General features: G+C 37.2%; 1 protein-coding gene across 1 annotated transcript; it reads right to left on the bottom strand.

Annotated features, from left to right (window-relative positions):
• Positions 1 to 4866: 4866 nt before the first annotated feature.
• LOC107800840 (agamous-like MADS-box protein AGL29) lies at positions 4867 to 5439 on the bottom strand. The gene has a single exon (XM_016624081.1). It carries the CDS (start codon positions 5437 to 5439, stop codon positions 4867 to 4869), a length of 573 nt encoding a protein of 190 aa, XP_016479567.1.
• Between the last annotated feature and the right edge of the window lie 13907 nt (positions 5440 to 19346).

The raw sequence follows: 19346 nt of genomic DNA on the forward strand, positions 1-19346 counted from the left end.
ACTAGATACTTACTGGGTACATGTTGTTTATGTACTCCCGCTATACTTCTGCACTAAATATGCAGGATTTGAGGCAGGTGTACCTAGATATCAGTCCGGCGCACATCTCTGATTTTCTACGAGACTCTGCGGTGAGCTGCCTTCCGAGCCCGTTCTGCAGCAGCCGAAGTCTTTCTTTTGCCTTATTTTCTATCTATTCACTTCAGACAGTAGTGTAGTATTCTTTTATATATTCTACTAGTAGCTCATACACTTGTGACACCAGATCTTGAAGATTTATGCTAGACACTTGTTGGTTTTTGAATAATTACTTCATCTCATTGCTTTAAAAATTGTTTACTTTCTCATTTTACTAACTTTTTCACTTCTTGAAGTCAGAATAATTGAAAATCAACTATTTCAAATTTATAAAAGAAAAGATCATAGAATTAGTTTACTATTGACTTGCATAGCGGTAGCGTTGGGCGCCATTACGGTCTATAGGAGAAATTGGATCGTGACATATATATTCCACCCATAGTAGCTAAAAAAATATTTTGGTGACATTTCGCATCCAAAAAAGGTTATGGTGCACTCTTCATTAACATATATCAAGTGCAAGATGCATGATTCGTATTTTACTTCTACAGTTTAGTCTTATCCAACCTTGAATCATTTTTTAAAATAAATGTGATATCTTTCAAAATTACAGGTTTAATTGAGGCCTAAACCTTTGTAGATATTGTTTTGCTCAGTCAATAATGTTTTAATTAAAGGTCCTAGAGATCAAATCCCAATGTTAATTAGTAGGAACACTTTAATAAGCAAACAAGACTATGATTGATAACTTTAGTTGTTGGCTGAGATATAGCTCTTTGCCCCCAAATCCCCAAATTTCTGTTTTATCATATCAAAGATGAACCTAATCACTTTGCTAAAAACAAAAACAAAAAAAAAAGATAGGTAAATGAAAATGCTATGAAATGATTAACGACAAAAAAAAACTTTAATCTCTCCAATTAAATAAAGCAAAAGTGATTATCATCATGGAAACGAACATAGCTTGTGAACTTTCCCAAAGTTTGAAAAATATGGCGCCTCAGTCTAATTCTAATATAATCAATTTTCAACCCCAATAAGTTCTTATCAGCATCCCTTTTTCCCACAACTTTTGTGTCACGACCCGGATTTCCCACCCTCGGGAGTCGTGATGGCACCTACTAGTGAAAGTTAGACAAGTCAACTATTCCGATTTATTTACCCTTTTCAAGTCTTTAAGTCCTTATAATTTCAAAACAACATATCAATAATAATGCGGAAGACGAAATATGATAATTTAACTTAATACAAACTGCGAAAGTCTAAATACATCTCTACCCAGAATTTGGTGTCACAATTTCACAGACTGTCTAAGAGTACTACAAATAAAGTCTGAATAGAAATACGTGAATCTGTCTCTGAATAAGTAAAAACAGAAAGAAATGATAGAAGGAGACGCCAAGGCCCGCGGACGTCTGCAGGACTACCTCGGGTCGCCTGTTGGACTGAAGGCAGTAACTTCACTGCAGTCCAAACGCTCTGATACCAGTATCTGCACACAGTGCAGAGTGTAGTATCAGCACAACCGACCCCACGTGAAGGTAAGTGTCTAGCCTAACCTCGGTGAAGTAGTGACGAGGCTAGGACCAGACTACCAAATAAACTTGTGTAGTTAAATCATATACAGCGAAAAATAGAAGCAGATATTCACAGTTAAAGACATGCTACGGGGAGTATGAGATAAATAAAAACATACCAAAGAGGAATGTAAAGAAACCAGAATTTAATTGCCAACAATAATGAGGAAAATAAACACAGTATTCACTTTCATTTCTTTCTTGTTGCAGGTGTGCAACCGATCCCATTCCATGTATCTCGTTGCAGACGTACAACCCGCTCCCATTTCATATATCTTGTTGCAGGCGTGCAACCCGATCCCATTTCATATATCTCGTTGCAGGAGTGCAACCCGATCCCATTCCATGTGTCTCATTGCAGGCATGCAACCCGCTTCCATTTCATATATCTTGTTGCAAGCGTGCAATCCGATCTCATTTCATATATCTCGTTGTAGGCGTGCAACCCGCTCCCATTTCATATATCTTGTTGCAGGCGTGCAACCCGCTCCCATTTTATATATGTTGTTGCAGGCGTGCAACCCGCTCCCATTTCACATATCTTGTTGCAGGCGTGCAACCCGATCCCATTTCAAATATTTTCGTGGCAGCGTGCCACCCGCTCTCATTTCATATATCTCGTGGCAGCGTGCCACCATTCTCATTTCATATATCTCGTTGCAGGCGTGCAATCCGTTCCCATTTACAAATCAACATCAATTACAAAAGAATTCTGGCAAGGGAATAAAAGTATAACAACAACATCCCGGCAAGAGAGACAATATCGTAAACAATAACATCCCGGCAAGGGAGACAATATCGTAAACAATAACATCCCGACAAGGGAGACAATATTATAAACAATAATATCACAACAAGGGAGACAATATCATAAATAATAATATCCCGGCAAGGGAACCAACAATGATAATCAACATATTAAGCATGAATAAATCTCAACGGAGTCACAACAATTACAACACTAGACCAACGGGCATGTTTGACACTGACGTATAGATACTCGTCACCATGCCTATACATCGTACTCCACAATTAACACATAGCAATTAAGACACAACTCCTAATCCCTCAAGCTAAGGTTAGACCAAACACATACCTCAAACTTCCACGGCCAACTCAAGCCTCAAACACCACTTATCTTTTAGAATTCACCTCAAAAATATTTGTATCTAGCCCAAATTAATTTAACAACATCAATAAATGCTAAAGAATTCATACCTAATGCTTAATTATAGGTTTTCTATCATTTTTCCCAAAAAGTCAAAAATCAACCCCGGGCCCGCTTGGTCGAAACTCGAGGTTCGAACCAAAACTCGATCACCCATTCACCTACGAGCCCAAATATGCAATTAGTTTCGAAATCCGACCCCAAAACGAGGTCTAAATCCCAATTAATCAAAAAGCCCTAACTCTACCCAAATTCCTAATTTCTACCATAAAAACCCTAGATATTTGGATGAAGATTGATGAAATGCAATAGGAAATCGAAAGAAAAAGGTTTAGAATCATATATCAATACTTTGGGGAAGAACTTGTTCTTTGAAAATCGCCTCAATGCTCTCTAGTTTTGAAAATATGAAGTTATGGACTCAATCCCGATTTTGCTACTGTTTTTAATTCACTGGACAGGCCTTCTTCGCGTTCATGAAGGGCTTGTCGCGTTCGCGAAGGGTCAGGCCCTAATGCCTTCGTGTTTGCGTTTAGTGGCTCGCATTCGCAGAGCTTTAGCTCCTCAAGCCTTCGCGTTCGCGGGCCAGTGGCCGCATTCACGTAGAACAAAAATCCATTTCCCCCTGTCCCAGCGAAAAGGCCTTCGCGTTCACGAAGGGTAGCACCCCCAAGGCTTCGCGTTCGGGTCCTGGTTCTCGCGTTCGCGTAGAAGGAATTGTCCTTCAGCCTGACTTACCCTTCGCGTTCGCGAGAGTCCTTCCGCGAACGCGAAGTACAAAACTCCAGAATACCAGAAACTGAAAACCTGCAACTTTTCTAAGTGTAAAAACATCCCGAAACCTATACAAAACTGACACGAGCCCTCGGGGCTCCAAACCAAATATGCATACTAGCTCAAAAACATCATATGGATTTACTCGTGCGATCAAATCGCCAAATTAACATCTAAAACAACGAATTTAGCATCAAAATCAAAGAAAAATCTCAAGAACACCTAAGTTTCAAATTTCACAACTGAGGGTCTGATTCACGTCATTTCAAGTCCGTTTCTTACCAAATTTTACAGTCTCGATCTAAACACCATATAAGACTTGTACCGGGATCCGAAACCAAGATACGGGCCCGATACCATCAATTTCAAATACATTCAAATTTCCAAAAACTCTAAAAAATTCAGTTAAACAATTTTCTTCAAAAATTCATTTCTCGAGCTTGGGACCTTGGAATTCAATTTCGGGCATACGCCCAAGTCTCATATTTTCCTACGGACCCTCCGGGACTGTCAAATCATGGGTCCGGGTCCGTTCACCCAAACTGTTGACCGAAGTCAACTTAAATTTATTTTAAAAGCAAAATTTATCATTTTTCACAGATTTTCACATAATGGATTTCCGGATACACGCCCGGACTGCGCACACAAATCGAAGTGAGACAAAAGGGAGGTTTTAAGGCCTCGGAACACAGAAATTATTTCTAAAATAAGTGATGACTTTTTGGGTCATCACATTTTGTCTATTTTAGCCCGGAATTTTTTCATGTTTGGCCAAACTTCTAAAATCAGCTTATTTTGAAAAGTATTTTTCTTAGAATATATAAATATATAATCGCAAAAGTGTGTGTGTGTATATATATTCGACTATTATTTTGAAAGCGGCTATATAGTGTCATTTTTCCATTAAAATTTTGAAACGGTATATTTACTAATTTGTATATATAAATAAAATTACATGATTATGATAGGACATAAATAAGTTCATACAACACTTTTCATGTACGCTTCGGTGAACATAATTTTTAAGATGGTTAATTTATGAAGAAAAAAAAAACATAGGCAGGAGTGAGAAGGGGATTAAAAAAAAACAAATTAATAATGCGTCCAAATATATTTTATAAATAGAATCTATTGCAGAGTACATGTAATCATACCATCATTGAAACGAAGCAAAAAAAAAAAAAAAAAGAATTAAAAGCACACACTAATCATAAGAACTTAAAAAAATTCATGTTTTTATCGCATACAATTCCGAATAATATCTGAGAATTATTCATTTGAAGTGCTAGGGGAGTTATCTGCATTATTCGGAGGTGCTTGTGATGAAGATGAAGCTCCATTCTCTAGCTGTTTTAAACGATTTTCCAAGCCAAAGACAGCGCCCTTTAACCAAGCTTCATATTTGGTTATATCATCTGTTTTGAACTGGTCAATGGATTCCAGTGAATCCATCTGTCTAGTTTTGTTCAATTGTTCAAGTAAAAGCATTTTGCTTTTTGCAGCCTCTTCTATTGTCTCAATCTCATTAATCCTATTATTCGTTTGGTTTACATTATTTCGTGTATATGCAGCAACAAGTTTTGTACTTTCGCTCAATTCTATGTTAGGATTCTCAAAATGATCCAAGAATATATTAGGCGTTGGGTGAAAAAAAGAAAATGGATTACCAGCCGGCGAAAAAAGAGCTATTCCTATATCAACGCCACATTCTTCAACCAAATTACTCGCTTTTTTATATAACCCCGACCGACGCTTAGAGAATGTAGTGTACCGATCCTCTGGGTTTTCTATTCTTTCCATAGGAATTGATTGGCGTCCTTCAGTCTTCTTCTCCTTATCCATTGCTAAAATAAAATAAAATTTATTGCTCAATTGTTTTCAATAAAAGTGGCTTATAGAAAAAGATAGTGTCATGGGTATTTATATACGCATTTTAAGAAGTTATTGACAATAGTAATTGAATTTCTAGCCAAATATTAAACTAGAAAGTAATTTTCTTCATATTGAAAATTATAGTAAAAAATTTAAATTGATTTGATACTTGGAATATTATTTTCACCTCAGTAACATCAATCAAATCTGAAATTTTATATTAAAAGAGGTAACTGATTTAATATACTTAATTAAATATACCAAGTAATAATTAACAATTGTGAACATAAATTGATGAAACACTGGTTACGTACCAAAGACTTTCAATCTTTTACAGTAACAAATCAAATTCTTTACTTGCACAAATATAAATAAATATACCATTTAACTTGAAAAGGAAAATATGTTATCAATAGTTGAAATCAAGCATTCAACTTAATAATAACGGAAAATGTTAAATATAACGAAGATGGACACAAATTGCACACAGCAAAATTCTTAAATTTGTGAAAGACTTAAAGTAAATTTATTGTATCAACAATGCAAATTATGAAGAAACGTTAATAACATTTTTCCTTCATAAAAACATAAAAGATAGAATAAATCACATCCCAAATGAAATACAAAAGTTAAACAATAGATTGACTACATTATTAAAGTCAGTTTTCTTATTTTTCATATTCGATTAATTACTAATTGGGAAATCGCATTAACCAATTGAAGCATCACATTAGCAATAGTATTTTATAGAGTTTAATTAATAAGCTAGTTCAAATAAAATTATCGAATTAAATGGTGAATTCAATTATAATTTACACAACGGAAACTGAAAAGTTAAAATTCCCTTCATGGTGATTGAAAATTATAAGGACATCCTGATTATAGGAATTAATAGAAAAGATTTGACCCTTTTATGATTATTGTCTAATTAGAAATTTTGTTTGCAGATTTTGTGGAAATATGTCAATTCATTAGATCTAGAAACCATGTTAAATCATAAAAGAGACTTGAGTAAATTGTTGTCTTACAAAGAACTCAACTCTATTCTTAATCTTAAAAGATCCAAGTGAAATAATTTAAAACAAATATGAAAAGTTAAAGAAGAGACTTGTACATATGTATATATGAATATATAAATACAATTGCACGCGCACCTGAGATTAAATAGATATTTGATCTTTCGGATTGCAGAAAAGAAAATGGCAAGATTTATGATAATTGTGTCTTCTTATCATCGCTCCCATAACTGCAAGTATGGACAGCAATTGAAATCAAGTACATATGATTTAAAATAAGCAAAACTTACAAATACGTGAATCTAATTAGTATAAATAAACATATAAAACTTTTCAAAGGAACCGATGAGGAGGTAAACCGTCAAATTTATAGTGTAATTTTATACTCTTGAATAATGTGACAGAAATAGTGTAATATCAATGTTATTCTTTTGAATAATGTGATTTTAATTCATTGAAGAAGAAGCAACTTGTATAGTTACAGAGTCAACCTATTCATGTCGTTTATATTGATATTCTTAGTTGGCTCGTGAAGTGACTCCGTATTTACAAATTTGTGCATGGTCGTAAAGACCTCATTAAATTTACGAATTAATTCTTTTCTAATACTCAAATACGAAAAAATATTTTAAAGATTATTTTTGGTCTTTAAATCTAAAGAGATTAGATTTTGAGTTTTAATTTATTTTATAATAGGCAAAGCACCGAATATGCCCCTGAACTTTGAAATGATTTAAATTGCCCTTTGTTCATAGTTGGGGTTAGATTTACTCTTGTGGTTACGAAAATAGGTTAGATTTGCGCTTATTAACTAACAGTAGAAGTTTTCCAATATATCAGGCTTTTTTTATTAGGGAATTCGACTTTAATCTTGAATTATGTGAAATTGTCCGAGTTTGCCCCTGATTTTGAAGAACTTGGTCATTATTGTCTTCTTCAATACTGAGAATCTCCGACGGCAAGGTATTTATTTCCTAAGCTCAAATTAGTCACCCTCACTGGGATTTTTCTAGCCAATCATAATGAAAATTTTTAAATAAAATAGTTTCATGTGGATTTCATGCCAACAAAAATCGTTATAAATAATGATATTGGTAATTATTATCCGCAATTAATAAAAACAACAAACGCAGTATAATTCTACAAGTGGGGTATGAGAAGGGTAGTGTGTATTTAGATCTTATCCCTATCTTATACCCCCAACTCAACGAAAGATGGAAAGAAAGCACTAGCAACAAGCAGTAACAGCACCAAGATGTAAGAAACAAGCAGAAAAACAAGCAGAACGATCAACATGTTGTCACGACCCAATTTCTCCTATAGACCGTGATGACGCCACACCTCCTTTTTCCTACACCCCGGAAAAGGGTATATGTAAAGGGAGTTTTCTAATTAAAGGACAATCGAAACGGAATTTATTTTAAGAAATTCAGAGTCGCCACTTGGGAGATTTATGGTGTCCCAAGTCACCGATTGAATCCCGAATCGAGGAAAATATGACTCTGTTTTAACAGTCCGCGAACTAGAAATCCGAGTAAGGAATTCTGTTAACCCGGGAGAAGGTGTTAGGCACTCCCGAATTCCGTGGTTCTAGCACGGTCGCTTAACAATTTATACTTGGCCTAACTATCTGACTTATTACATATTTTAAACTTATTGCGTATTTTTAACTTTTATTACAGCTTTTAGCTTGATTATTTGTAATTATAGAATTGTCTTGAAATGAATCACGCGTACGTATATTCGTTTTATTTTTTTTTGTATGTAAGGAATCATGTCACGCGTACGTGTACATAATTAAATTAATAACATTTTTTATTATAAAAACGAATTTGGCCGAAGTTGCGCGTGCTTAAAACAAAGTACGAACATTTGTCATTTTTTGTATGATTAAATGGGAGGCGGCGCGCCTCGGACTATATGTGATAATTTAATTTAATAACCTCCGAAAACCCATTTTATTGAGAAGATTTGTTCGAAGTTGCGCGAACGCATACTCCAAATTGTCTTTAGAATTGTAATCATGTCACACAAACGTGTCCACAACCATGACAGTATATTAAACGTGCCTAAAGCAACTAACGCGTTATTAACTTTGCGAGGGCCCTGAAAATTAGCTAAATGGCATGCCTCAAATTTTAAGTATTTTGAAAGAAATAATTATATGAGGGTCACACATTTGTCATTTTTATTTGGCACGGCGCATCCCGATTATACAAGAGTTAGTATTAATTATCTGAGGGCCATAAATTATTTAACAAAATGGCAAATCTCAATTTCTAAAGAGTTAAAACTAATTAAATGAGGTCCATGAGTTTTGGGATTTTATTCAACATGGCACACCTCGAGTTGTTTTACTCAGCCAAAACGAACTAAGGATGTTCATAAGTGATTATTTTGCTAAATGGGAAAAATATACTAGCTTTATGACTTAATTGCTTTACCAATGCCTATACGAAATGGCTCGAACCAATAGATCATATTTGTTTTAATCCCAATCCAATTTTGTATCTTCCTAAGATTAACAAAACGGCCTAACCAAAGTAAATGCTAACCAAGCAGCCTATCGATTAGTAAGGCAATGGGAATTCAATTTAACGAAATTCAAATTTTTTCAAACAGCTTATTTTCCAACTAAAGATAGAAGCTACATAATATTGTAGCAAAATTATGAATACTAGCAAATGATTAAATAAATTCAGAGGAGGCAAATTATATTTATTCAATTCTTACGTACCAAGAGAACAATACAAATCCTCCGATTATTGCTGGCTTAAAATGATTACTAGTTTATATCTAAAGCCCTTAAAAGAGAATAGCCATCGAAATAACTTAAACAAACATATACCAACCAAATTTCGAAATTACGACAAATCCATTGCAGTAGAAATGGAGGATCCTAATTCAACATACTTCAGATTTCCATTCAAACTTAAAAGCTAAACGAATCAAACCTAATAATGGTTTGATTATGAAAGCAGGATTACACTCCAATTTCAACAATTAACAAAAGGGAATGGAATTTAGCCATTTCAATTTCGCAACAACGCAACTAATCACGTTGCTCCTACGCAGAAGCTACCATATCTAGTGATATTTGATCATTCAATATCTAATTAAGCAAATGACTACTCAAAATTATATGCAGAACTCCATTACTGACATAACTAAGCAAACATGTTGTCCTGACTTTTTAAACAGATTTAAACATTATGACCAGGTCCATTTACACAATGTTGGTTTTAGATTACAGAATATTCGACCAAAATCGAATCCCATATCTATTTTAAACCAAACTCAACCTCTAGAAGCATTATCATTGATCAACATTCAAACGCAAATATGTTCAAACTAAAACTTTGAAATAAAGACAGAATTAAACTCTTCTAATGAGATTAAATGGCCAACATGCTTCAGATTTCCATTTCACATAAGGTTTTACTGTGGGTAGAATAAAAATGTACCTGGAAATAAAAGAAGGAAGCAGAAAAATGAGGTATCAGCAATAACCAACAGCAGCAGTAGCATTCAGAAGTTGCAACAGCAGTGCAGCAACAAATAACCAACAGTTTTATACTTCCCCAAGTATATAGCAGAAGTAAAAGGAAGAAAGTTCTAGCTATTTCAGATCCTAAACCAGGCAATGAAAAACAGTAGCTATTTTTTCAACTTCCCCAGCTCTTCTCATTCAATTATCCCCTTCTTCAGTCCTCATTCTGCCCTCTTATACAGACCTGCCTTACCTTTCAAACTTACTGCCTGACCCATTTTCCCACTAAAAATCTGCCTTTCTTCCACTTAAAACCCACTAAGGAAAGCTTTTCCTTATTTTCAGCCCTCATTCCCTTTTGTTCCCTATTACCATATTAATTTAAAGACACTAATATCCCACTAATAAAACACTAACATTAAAATATTATCCTAATTTTTTCATTCCCAAATCACCCCTGAAACCCCTTAATATTACTGTCTCAATACAAACCATTCATTTGCATTAAAACCTTTAACTCTAAAATCTTGTTCAAACTAACAATTATCTAAAACTAATTCTGATTAACAGTTATAGCCAATTCTCCTAACAACTGAATGACTAAGGTTGAGTTCCCATTGAATCCCATGGACTGAATTTAAATCACAACACAAAACTCAACAGATTTTTTATAACTGAAACTGAAAATTGAATCAAAATGAACATGAATGCAGGTTCATTGTCAACCTATTGACAATGCCCTGAAGCTAAGTGTCCACAGATCAAGCATACACAATAACCATTTGACGAACTTATTGGTCTACAAACAAGAACGAATTAATCGACGAAAACTAATTAACCGATTGTCTACAACAATTGACAGCAATTACTTAGAAATAGATAATTAGGCCATTCAAGTAACAATGACAAGAACATGGATTTGTAATAAAGCTTAACTTAATCGACGAAACTTAATTGATTATACAGCCTATAATTATACACAATAAAGAACAGAAACAAACTCGACCAAATAAAAAGGTCTGAGGGAGAAGAACACAACAATCGACAAAACTGAAAAATCAATATAACAATGCTAAACACATAAACAGACACTTAAAACATCAGAAAATAGAATAAAAGAAAAAAGGAAAAATACCTTAAATAGAATAAAGAACAGACGAACTCGAATCGACTCGAATTTGAACTTTTTTGAGGTCAAACGGACCTTAATCGAGTGTTCTCAACTGAGAACACTTCGACTAAGGTCGGTTAAACACCCAAATCGCCTTAAACTTCGGACAGAAAACAGTTTTGGTTTTTTTCTAGGGTTCTATTTGTTTGATTTGGGATTTGAACAGTTCTGGCAAGGTTCGAGATAAACCAAGGGCGTTTTAGGCATGAGGGAGGTCAGGTGGATAGCTGGTGTGAGTTTGGGGTTCATTAGATGAACTACGGTTTTGGGTTCTAAGCTTCGATCGAAGATTCGAAGAAGCCGGTGATGATTCGAGGACAAAGGTTAACAGATCCATAACGAGGGTGGTTAGGGGGTGCCTTGGTGTGAGTTTGGGACTGGTTGGGGTGGGTTTAAAGTTTGCTCGAATCTTCGATTGAAGATTCGAGAAGCTGGAGTCTGATTCGAGCAAAACGGCTAAGGGATTTGTGAAGAGGGTGGTTAGGAGGTTCAGGGGTGTTATTTTGGTGGTCGGTGGCATCGTTGCCGCCGGCTTTCAAGCGAAGGGGTTTCAGGGCGGCTAGGGTTTGGAGGATTGCTTGGGTTCGTCTCTGAATGAGACGATGAACAGGGTATGGCTTGGGGGGTGTGAAGTGAAAGGTTAGGTTTATATACTGAGGGGATGGTCTAATCCTGGCCGTTGGATCAGGCACGATCAATGGCCTGGATTAGTTCATTTAAAGGAGACGGTGTCGTTTTGGGGGTAGTGCTGGGGCAGGGTCGGTCCGGGTAACGGGTCGGGTATGGGGTTACGGGTAAGGAGATTGAATCTTAGCCATTGGATTGATTTAATCCAACGGTCTTTATTAAAAGTGACCAAACGACGTCGTTTTAAGACGCCTCTGGCCAGGCTAGACTGGACCTGGTCCATGGGTGATTTGGGCCTGATTTTTGCCGTGAAACTGGCCCAAATTTCTTTTCTTTTTTATTCTTTCATTTTTCTTTTAATTCCTTTTCAACTAAAAATCCTAATTAAATTATAGAATTGACAATTAACTAAAACATTAACTCCTAACAATAGCTACCACATGAAATTAAACATCAAATAAAGATAAAATTATACAATTCGGACATTAAATGCTAAAAATGCAAAGCATATATTTTTTGTGATTTTTCTATTTTTGTAAAACAAACTTGCTTAATTAAATCCTAAATTGTAAAATTAAATCCTTACTTGCAAAATTAAATCCTAAATGAAAAGGCAACACATATTTTTGCATTTTTCTCATTTAAAAATAGAAAATAGACAAAAATACACATAAATTACAAACAACACAAAAACCATTTTATTTTGAAATTTTTTTGGAAGTAGTTCTCATAGGGCAAAAATCACGTGCTCACAGCTGCCCCTCTTTGTCCGAAAACACAAAGTGTTTTCGTGCAAAGATAAAGTGAGCGGATATGAGCGATTTTTACCCGTTGGAATACTCCGTGTGAAGCAATTTTTGAAAAGATTTAACCGAACCTTTGCTTCAAAGGTTTCCTACATATCCCTGGCTAGAAAGGAATCAGGTTAATGTAGTTCGGGAAGTTTTGGTAGCTGGGCCTACCATGGGACTGCAATGTTACTGTTGTTGCATGCTGTTATTACTGCTTGCCGACCTCCTTATTACACCATGCTGAAAGAAAACAAAAGATAGACTAAACTATAGTCTATGAATTACAAAATCTTATCTAGATCTTCAGTCGTGCTCTTGCGTCCCTTGTTGCCTTGACGTCTCGGTGACTCCTCTGGTATTTCTTTACTTCTGATTTGTCTTGTATTCTCCCTTGACTGCCGATCTCGAATTGCTTATTTCTTTCTCGTGAGCTTCGCATTATTTTTCCATCGAATCTTGAACTGCCTTCCTCCGCTGGGGATTTTTGTTGCTTCCCGCTGGGGATTTCGGTTGTATTCCTCTGCTTTACTGACTTCAACACCAATTACTTTCTTAAAATATAAACCTTTATTCTCCAGGCGGGCTCCTGACTTCGATATAACTCCTTAAAGATAACACCTCTGCCGTTTCTTTACTTTTGGCTAGACTTGTGGTCTTCCTTCTGATTTCTGCTGGGGGTTTTTGTTGTAACACTCCGCTTTACTGACTTCAAACTTCAATGTGTTCCTCTGTTATATGGGCGGGCTCCCAGCTTCAAAACTTGAAATGTAAATCGCCATTCCTTTCTTCAGGCAGGCGGGCGAGACTTCAACAACAACTTCGAAAAATAAATCGTCATTCCATTCTTCAGGCGGGGCTCCTGACCTCAATAACAACTTCGAAAAATAAATCGCCATTCCGTTCTTCAAGCGGGGCTCCTGACCTCTACAACAACTTCGAAAAATAAATCGCCATTCCGTTCTTCAGGAGGGGCTCCTGACCTCAACAACAACTTCGAAAAATAAATCGCAATTCCGTTCTTCAGGCGGGCTCCTGACTTCAACAACAACTTCGAAAAATAAATCGCCATTCCGTTCTTCAGGCGGGGCTTCTGACCTCAACAACAACTTCAAAAAATAAATCGCCATTCTGACCTCAACAACAACTTCAAAAAATAAATCGTCATTCCGTTCTTCAGGCGGGGCTCCTGACCTCAACAACAACTTCGAAAAATAAATCGTCATTCCGTTCTTCAGGCGGGCTCCTGACTTCAACAACAACTTCGAAAAATAAATCGTCATTCCGTTCTTTAGGCGGGGCTCCTGACTTCAACAACAATTTTGAAAAATAAATCGTTATTCCGTTCTTCAGACAGGGCTCCTGACCTCAACAACAACTTCGATCGCCATTCTGACCTCAACAACAACTTCAAAAAATAAATTGCCATTCGGTTCTTCAGGCGGGGCTCCTGACCTCAACAACAACTTCGAAAAATAAATCGTTATTCCGTTCTTCAGGCGGGCTCCTGACTTCAACAACAACTTCGAAAAATAAATCGTCATTCCGTTCTTCAGGCGGGGCTCCTGACTTCAACAACAACTTCGAAAAATAAATCATCATTCCGTTCTTCAGACAGGGCTCCTGATCTCAACAACAACTTCGAAATATAAATCGTCATTCCATTCTTCAGGCGGGGCTCCTGACTTCAACAACAACTTTGAAAAATAAATTGCCATTCCGTTCTTTAGGCGGGGCTCCTGACCTCAACAACAACTTCGAAAAATAAATCGCCATTCCGTTCTTCAGGCGGGGCTCCCTGATCTCAACAACAACTTCCAAAAATAAATATCCATTCCGTTCTTCAGGCGGGGCTCCCTGATTTCAACAACAACTTTGAAAAATAAATCGTCATTCTGTTCTTTAGGCGGGACTCCTGACCTCAACAACAACTTCGAAAAATAAAACACCATTCAGTTCTTCAGGCAGGGCTCCTGACCTCAACAACAACTTCGAAAAATAAATCGCCATTCGTTCTTCAGGCGGGCTCCTGACTTCAACAACAACTTCGAAAAATAAATCGCCATTTCGTTCTTCAGGCGGGGCTCCTGACTTCAACAACAACTTCGAAAAATAAATCGCCATTCCGTTCTTCAGGCGGGCTCCTGATTTCGACAACAACTTCGAAAAATAAATCGCCATTCCGTTCTTCAGGCGGGCTCCTGATTTCGACAACAACTTCGAAAAATAAATCGCCATTGTTTCCCCTTACCTCCTGAACAATTTTCCTTCTAACTTGAATTATCTTTCTTCAAAACTACTTCCCTCAAAACTTGTACTGTCTTCCTTCTTCAAAACCATTTCCCTCAAAACTGATGTCTCATTTCTATGCGAACTGATGGGATAACACTTTTTCAAAAATATGTTATCTTACTCCTTCAAAGACTACTTCCCTTAAGACTGATGTTTCATTCCTCTGCAAACCGTTTCCTTTTGCAAAACTGGTCTTCCTCTTTTTTTTTTCTTTTTTTTTTCTTCTTCCTTCAAAGACTACCTCCCTTAAAACTCGTGTTATCTTCCTTCTGACATTGCTTTCTTTAAACTTTTTTTGCCTTCTCCCGAAAACTGTTGGGGATACCGCTTTTCACCAAACTTGTGTTAGACTTCCCAAAATTTTTCGAAATGAACGAAAATTTTCTGCCCCAGTTTGACAATCTTTCTTGTGGCGCATCTTTCCGTCGTCAGTAACATCCCTGTCCTTGCTGGAAATCAAAGAAAATTTGGTCAGTTTTAAACGTGTGGTTGGTTGTGTTACTCCTGCTGGGGATGCTATCAACCATTTTCCCATCTATGCGTTGTCTGACCGTCTTGCAGCTTGGCTGATACCTTCCGACTTTCTTGACAATTCCTTATTCACAAACCTCATGTATTTTCATGACAGTTGATTTCACTTGAAGATCTTGCATGTTCATTGATTAACCACTCCATCCATCGTCTGTGTTACTGAAATACCTTTTTTCGGTGCAGACCCAATATCTTCTTTTGCGGTACTGTCCGTGAACTGGCATTTCCCCAACCTTTGAGTCTCCTATGAATTTCCCAATTATGTCCATTGCTTTCCGCGTTGTTCTTTCTTGATTTTCCGCTGGCCTTGGCCTTATAACCCTCGATTTCTATTGGGGATATCCTTCTTGACATTGGTCCATCCTTTTGTCAATCTCATCATCGAATATACCCTCGGTTCAATCCCTCTGGCCCTCTTTTTGTTGCACTATCCCTGAATTGATATGGACCAATCTTGGGTATTTTGCGCGAACCTCAAAGCTCGTTGACTATTACCAGCTCATTGCGCTTGTTCTTTCCTGACTTATACCACTTTGATGTACTAGTCAGATCTCGTCTTGCATAATTAGAAAGCTGATGGCAAATTTTGAAATCATTTCTCACTTGTTCTGACCAAAGAGACTCAAGAAGAAGAAATGACAAAGGTAAAAGGAACGGAGTAAAAGACAAAAGGAAGAGATGACTCCTAACGAGAAAAACTACAAAGTAAAACCTATCAGATGTGGATACCAACTCTATTGGCCATGACATGCACACATGGTCTATCCTCCGTTGTTAATCGCCTTTCACAATCTTCGTCGGGTGATTTCCTGTATGATTCTCAATCTTTATTCGACTTGTAGTGCCCGAAGGGTTTTCACTATCAAACCTCTCTCATTTTGGGTTTTCTCTCAACTTATAGCTGCATCAAGGTGCCCGTGAAGGTTTTCACCGATAAGACTCTCTTATTTTATTACTTTTCTGTCGGGGATCAGAGTGTTATTCTCGACTTCCATTTGCATGAATTGGCATCTTTCGAAGACTGGTCAAAAGGTCTTTCTTGGGACCGTAACGTAGGGTTTTGGATAGGGCTAGAAAGAAAGGGTATTAGAGGCTCAAAACAAATCAATTTGGGTTCAAAATTTACAACCTTCGGAACCAGATTTCTTTACATCAAACACAACTTCTGCCCCAGTTTCTTGCCTGGGGATTTTTTGTTACACTATGGTACACTATGTTACACTATGGTACACTATGTTACACTATGACCGAGTCGTGAGGCGCCTACGCATCCTTCTTTGAGGAATCAAGTCAAACGTAGTTCTCAATTCCTTTTTTGTTTTCCTTTCCACTTATTTATTATTTTCTTTTTCTTTCTCTTTTGCTCATTTCTCCTTTCTCTTTTGTTGCTTTGTTGTTTCTGTTGTTTTCTTTTCCTTTTTCTTTTTCTTTTTCTTTTTCTTTATCTTCCATGCTTGTGTTTTCTAATCTTTGCTACTGATTCCGAACGAGGGGTATGAAAGAAAAATCAATAAGGCTCAAAGGGTTAACGAAGGATAAAGTGTTTAGATAGAAGAATAAAATGCCTTCGTCATTCCAATCTTCAAAACATGCCAAGCAAAAACAACACGATTAAACATTCGCCACATTTCTGATTGTACCGGACTTGATAACCATATCCACACATTCGCCTTTTCATTTGTCATTTTTAAAGCACCGTTGGGCAATACTCTTACTTTTGTTACCATGAACGACCCCTTTGTCAACATGGCTAACTTGCTTTTATGGTTTTCTTTACATTTTATTTGCCCCAGTTTCACGTGGCTCGGGATTCAAATGATCTCAAGCCGTTCTTATTTCCCTTAAGTGTCTCGATCATCTCCCAATGGCTTTATAATTAACTTTAAGATTAGGCCCAAACTGTGCGCGTATGTCATGTTACTAGAATCGGCATTGATCAAAGGCAAAACAAAAGGATAAAAAGTGTTAAACAAAGAAGATGACTGGAGGTAACAAAAGACCGGAATTTGCATTTAGACAAGCGGTGAAACGGTTCGCATAATGAAACAAGCAAAACAACGGGGGTACAACCTTGGAACAAACCTAACACAATCCTAGACAACACTAAACAAACCACTAGGATAAAATGGAAGGATAAGAGGGTTTGACACAAGACAATGTCAGGATTGCAACACTGCAAATAACCCGGACAACAGAAATGATAACAAAATGAACCACCAAAACTCCTCCCTGACCAACCAAGAAAGGAGCGTCTTTCCAATTGCGAAGCTCGGCATCTTAGCCACTGAATTCGGCATCAACATTACTGGGACCTCCACCAACTTCCATCTTATTGTTCTTAACAAATTGCTTTTGGGTTCCCTTTGCGGGCTCGTTCTTAAGAGCAACCTCTGATAGCACTGAAAACTCTGCAACGCGCGGACCTCCGAGGATCTCAGAAGAATTCTCATATTCCTTTTCAAAACAAGTCATATTCAACATATGTATCTTATTACGAATAGGCGACGGACTTTGGCTAGTGTCTGTTGTATCTGGATTTTGCATGACAATGTCACCTGCATTAATAAGCTTCTGAATTGCTTTCTTCAGCTTCCAACACTTCTCTGTGTCATGCCCCGGGGCGTCTGAGCAGTATGCGCACCTTCGAGAAAAATCAAACTTCTTTGACAGAGGGTTTGGCATTTTTATATGAATCGGCTTCAGCATGTCCAATTGCTTCAACTTTTGGAACAAACTGGCATATTATCCTCCAACAGGGGTGAAAGCCTTTTCTTTCTTCAGCAACCTCTCATTCTTAAATGCTTGATTGGGCCAGAAACTTGATCCAGAGGGCTTTCGGTAGGCTTGTGAGAGTGGATAGGCATTTTGTGGAGCTGGGTACTGGGAAAGTGAAGCATGTTTTTGGGAGTCCCGTGGAGAGAAGTAGCATTGGGGAGGGGAGTAGCTTTGGGAGAATATAGTTGGATGACGAGTGATGGAGCTACTCGGGTGGCTGGGAAAGCTGTTATAAGTGGGTAGATATGGAGAGTATGGGGGATCATCCGTTATTGTGTTAGGTGCTTGGGTAAGGACAGAGTTCAAGAAGCTAGGCGGTGGCGGGGGCGGGGCTTTCCTAGTCATCCATGCCCGATACATGTTTGCCACATGCTGTCTCAACATTCTTACCTCTTCTACCAACCCGTAGTCCTATTCAACCAATTGCTTTCGGGCATTGGTACCAACCCGCTCAGTTCTATTGCTCTTTGCCATTGTCTTTTGCCTTTGTGTTGCAAGGATGTGTTACTTTAGAATCACAACCAACCACCTTTCTGGTTATTGAAAGAGGACAAAATGGAAGCAACCTGTTAGCATTAGGGTTTTCAACAGATAAGAAAGCACACATTAAGGATGCAATGCAACTAGGCAATTAACCTTTTCTATCATGCATTTGCTTCAGTTACGTGCGTCTTTCCGGCTTCTTATAATTGTGCTCCTTTTGAAGGCCTTCCTTTTTTTTTCTTTGTTTTCTCAAATTTTCTCTTTTCTATATATTTTTCTTTTTTGATGGTGGTCGAATCTTATGTGGATTGCCTACGTATCATATCCCCGCATGATCAAACCGGGCGTAGTTCTGCCACATAAATGCGAAAGCAAATTTTGGGAATTTTCCATTTTATTTATTGAAACATTATAATACAAACTAGACATTTTTTGGAAAGGAGAACAAACCCGAAGTAAAACTAATTATGGACTAAAAAAACTACTGACACATTTTGATGCAAAAGAGAATATACAGACAGACAACAGGCTCTAAAAACAAAACACTGACTCGAACTATGAATACATTAAAGCTCCAAAGGTTGGTGCCCGCGAGGCATCGTTCGGCCTTGCCGCGGGCTTACTTGCGAGATCCCTTTCAAGTTGCTCCAGTTCGTACATTGTCCGCTTGACGAAAATCATTACTGATATCATGAAGGTAGTAC

The sequence above is a fragment of the Nicotiana tabacum genome, chromosome 21 (genome assembly GCF_000715075.1).
Source record: "Nicotiana tabacum cultivar K326 chromosome 21, ASM71507v2, whole genome shotgun sequence".
Classification (NCBI taxonomy): Eukaryota; Viridiplantae; Streptophyta; class Magnoliopsida; order Solanales; family Solanaceae; genus Nicotiana; species Nicotiana tabacum.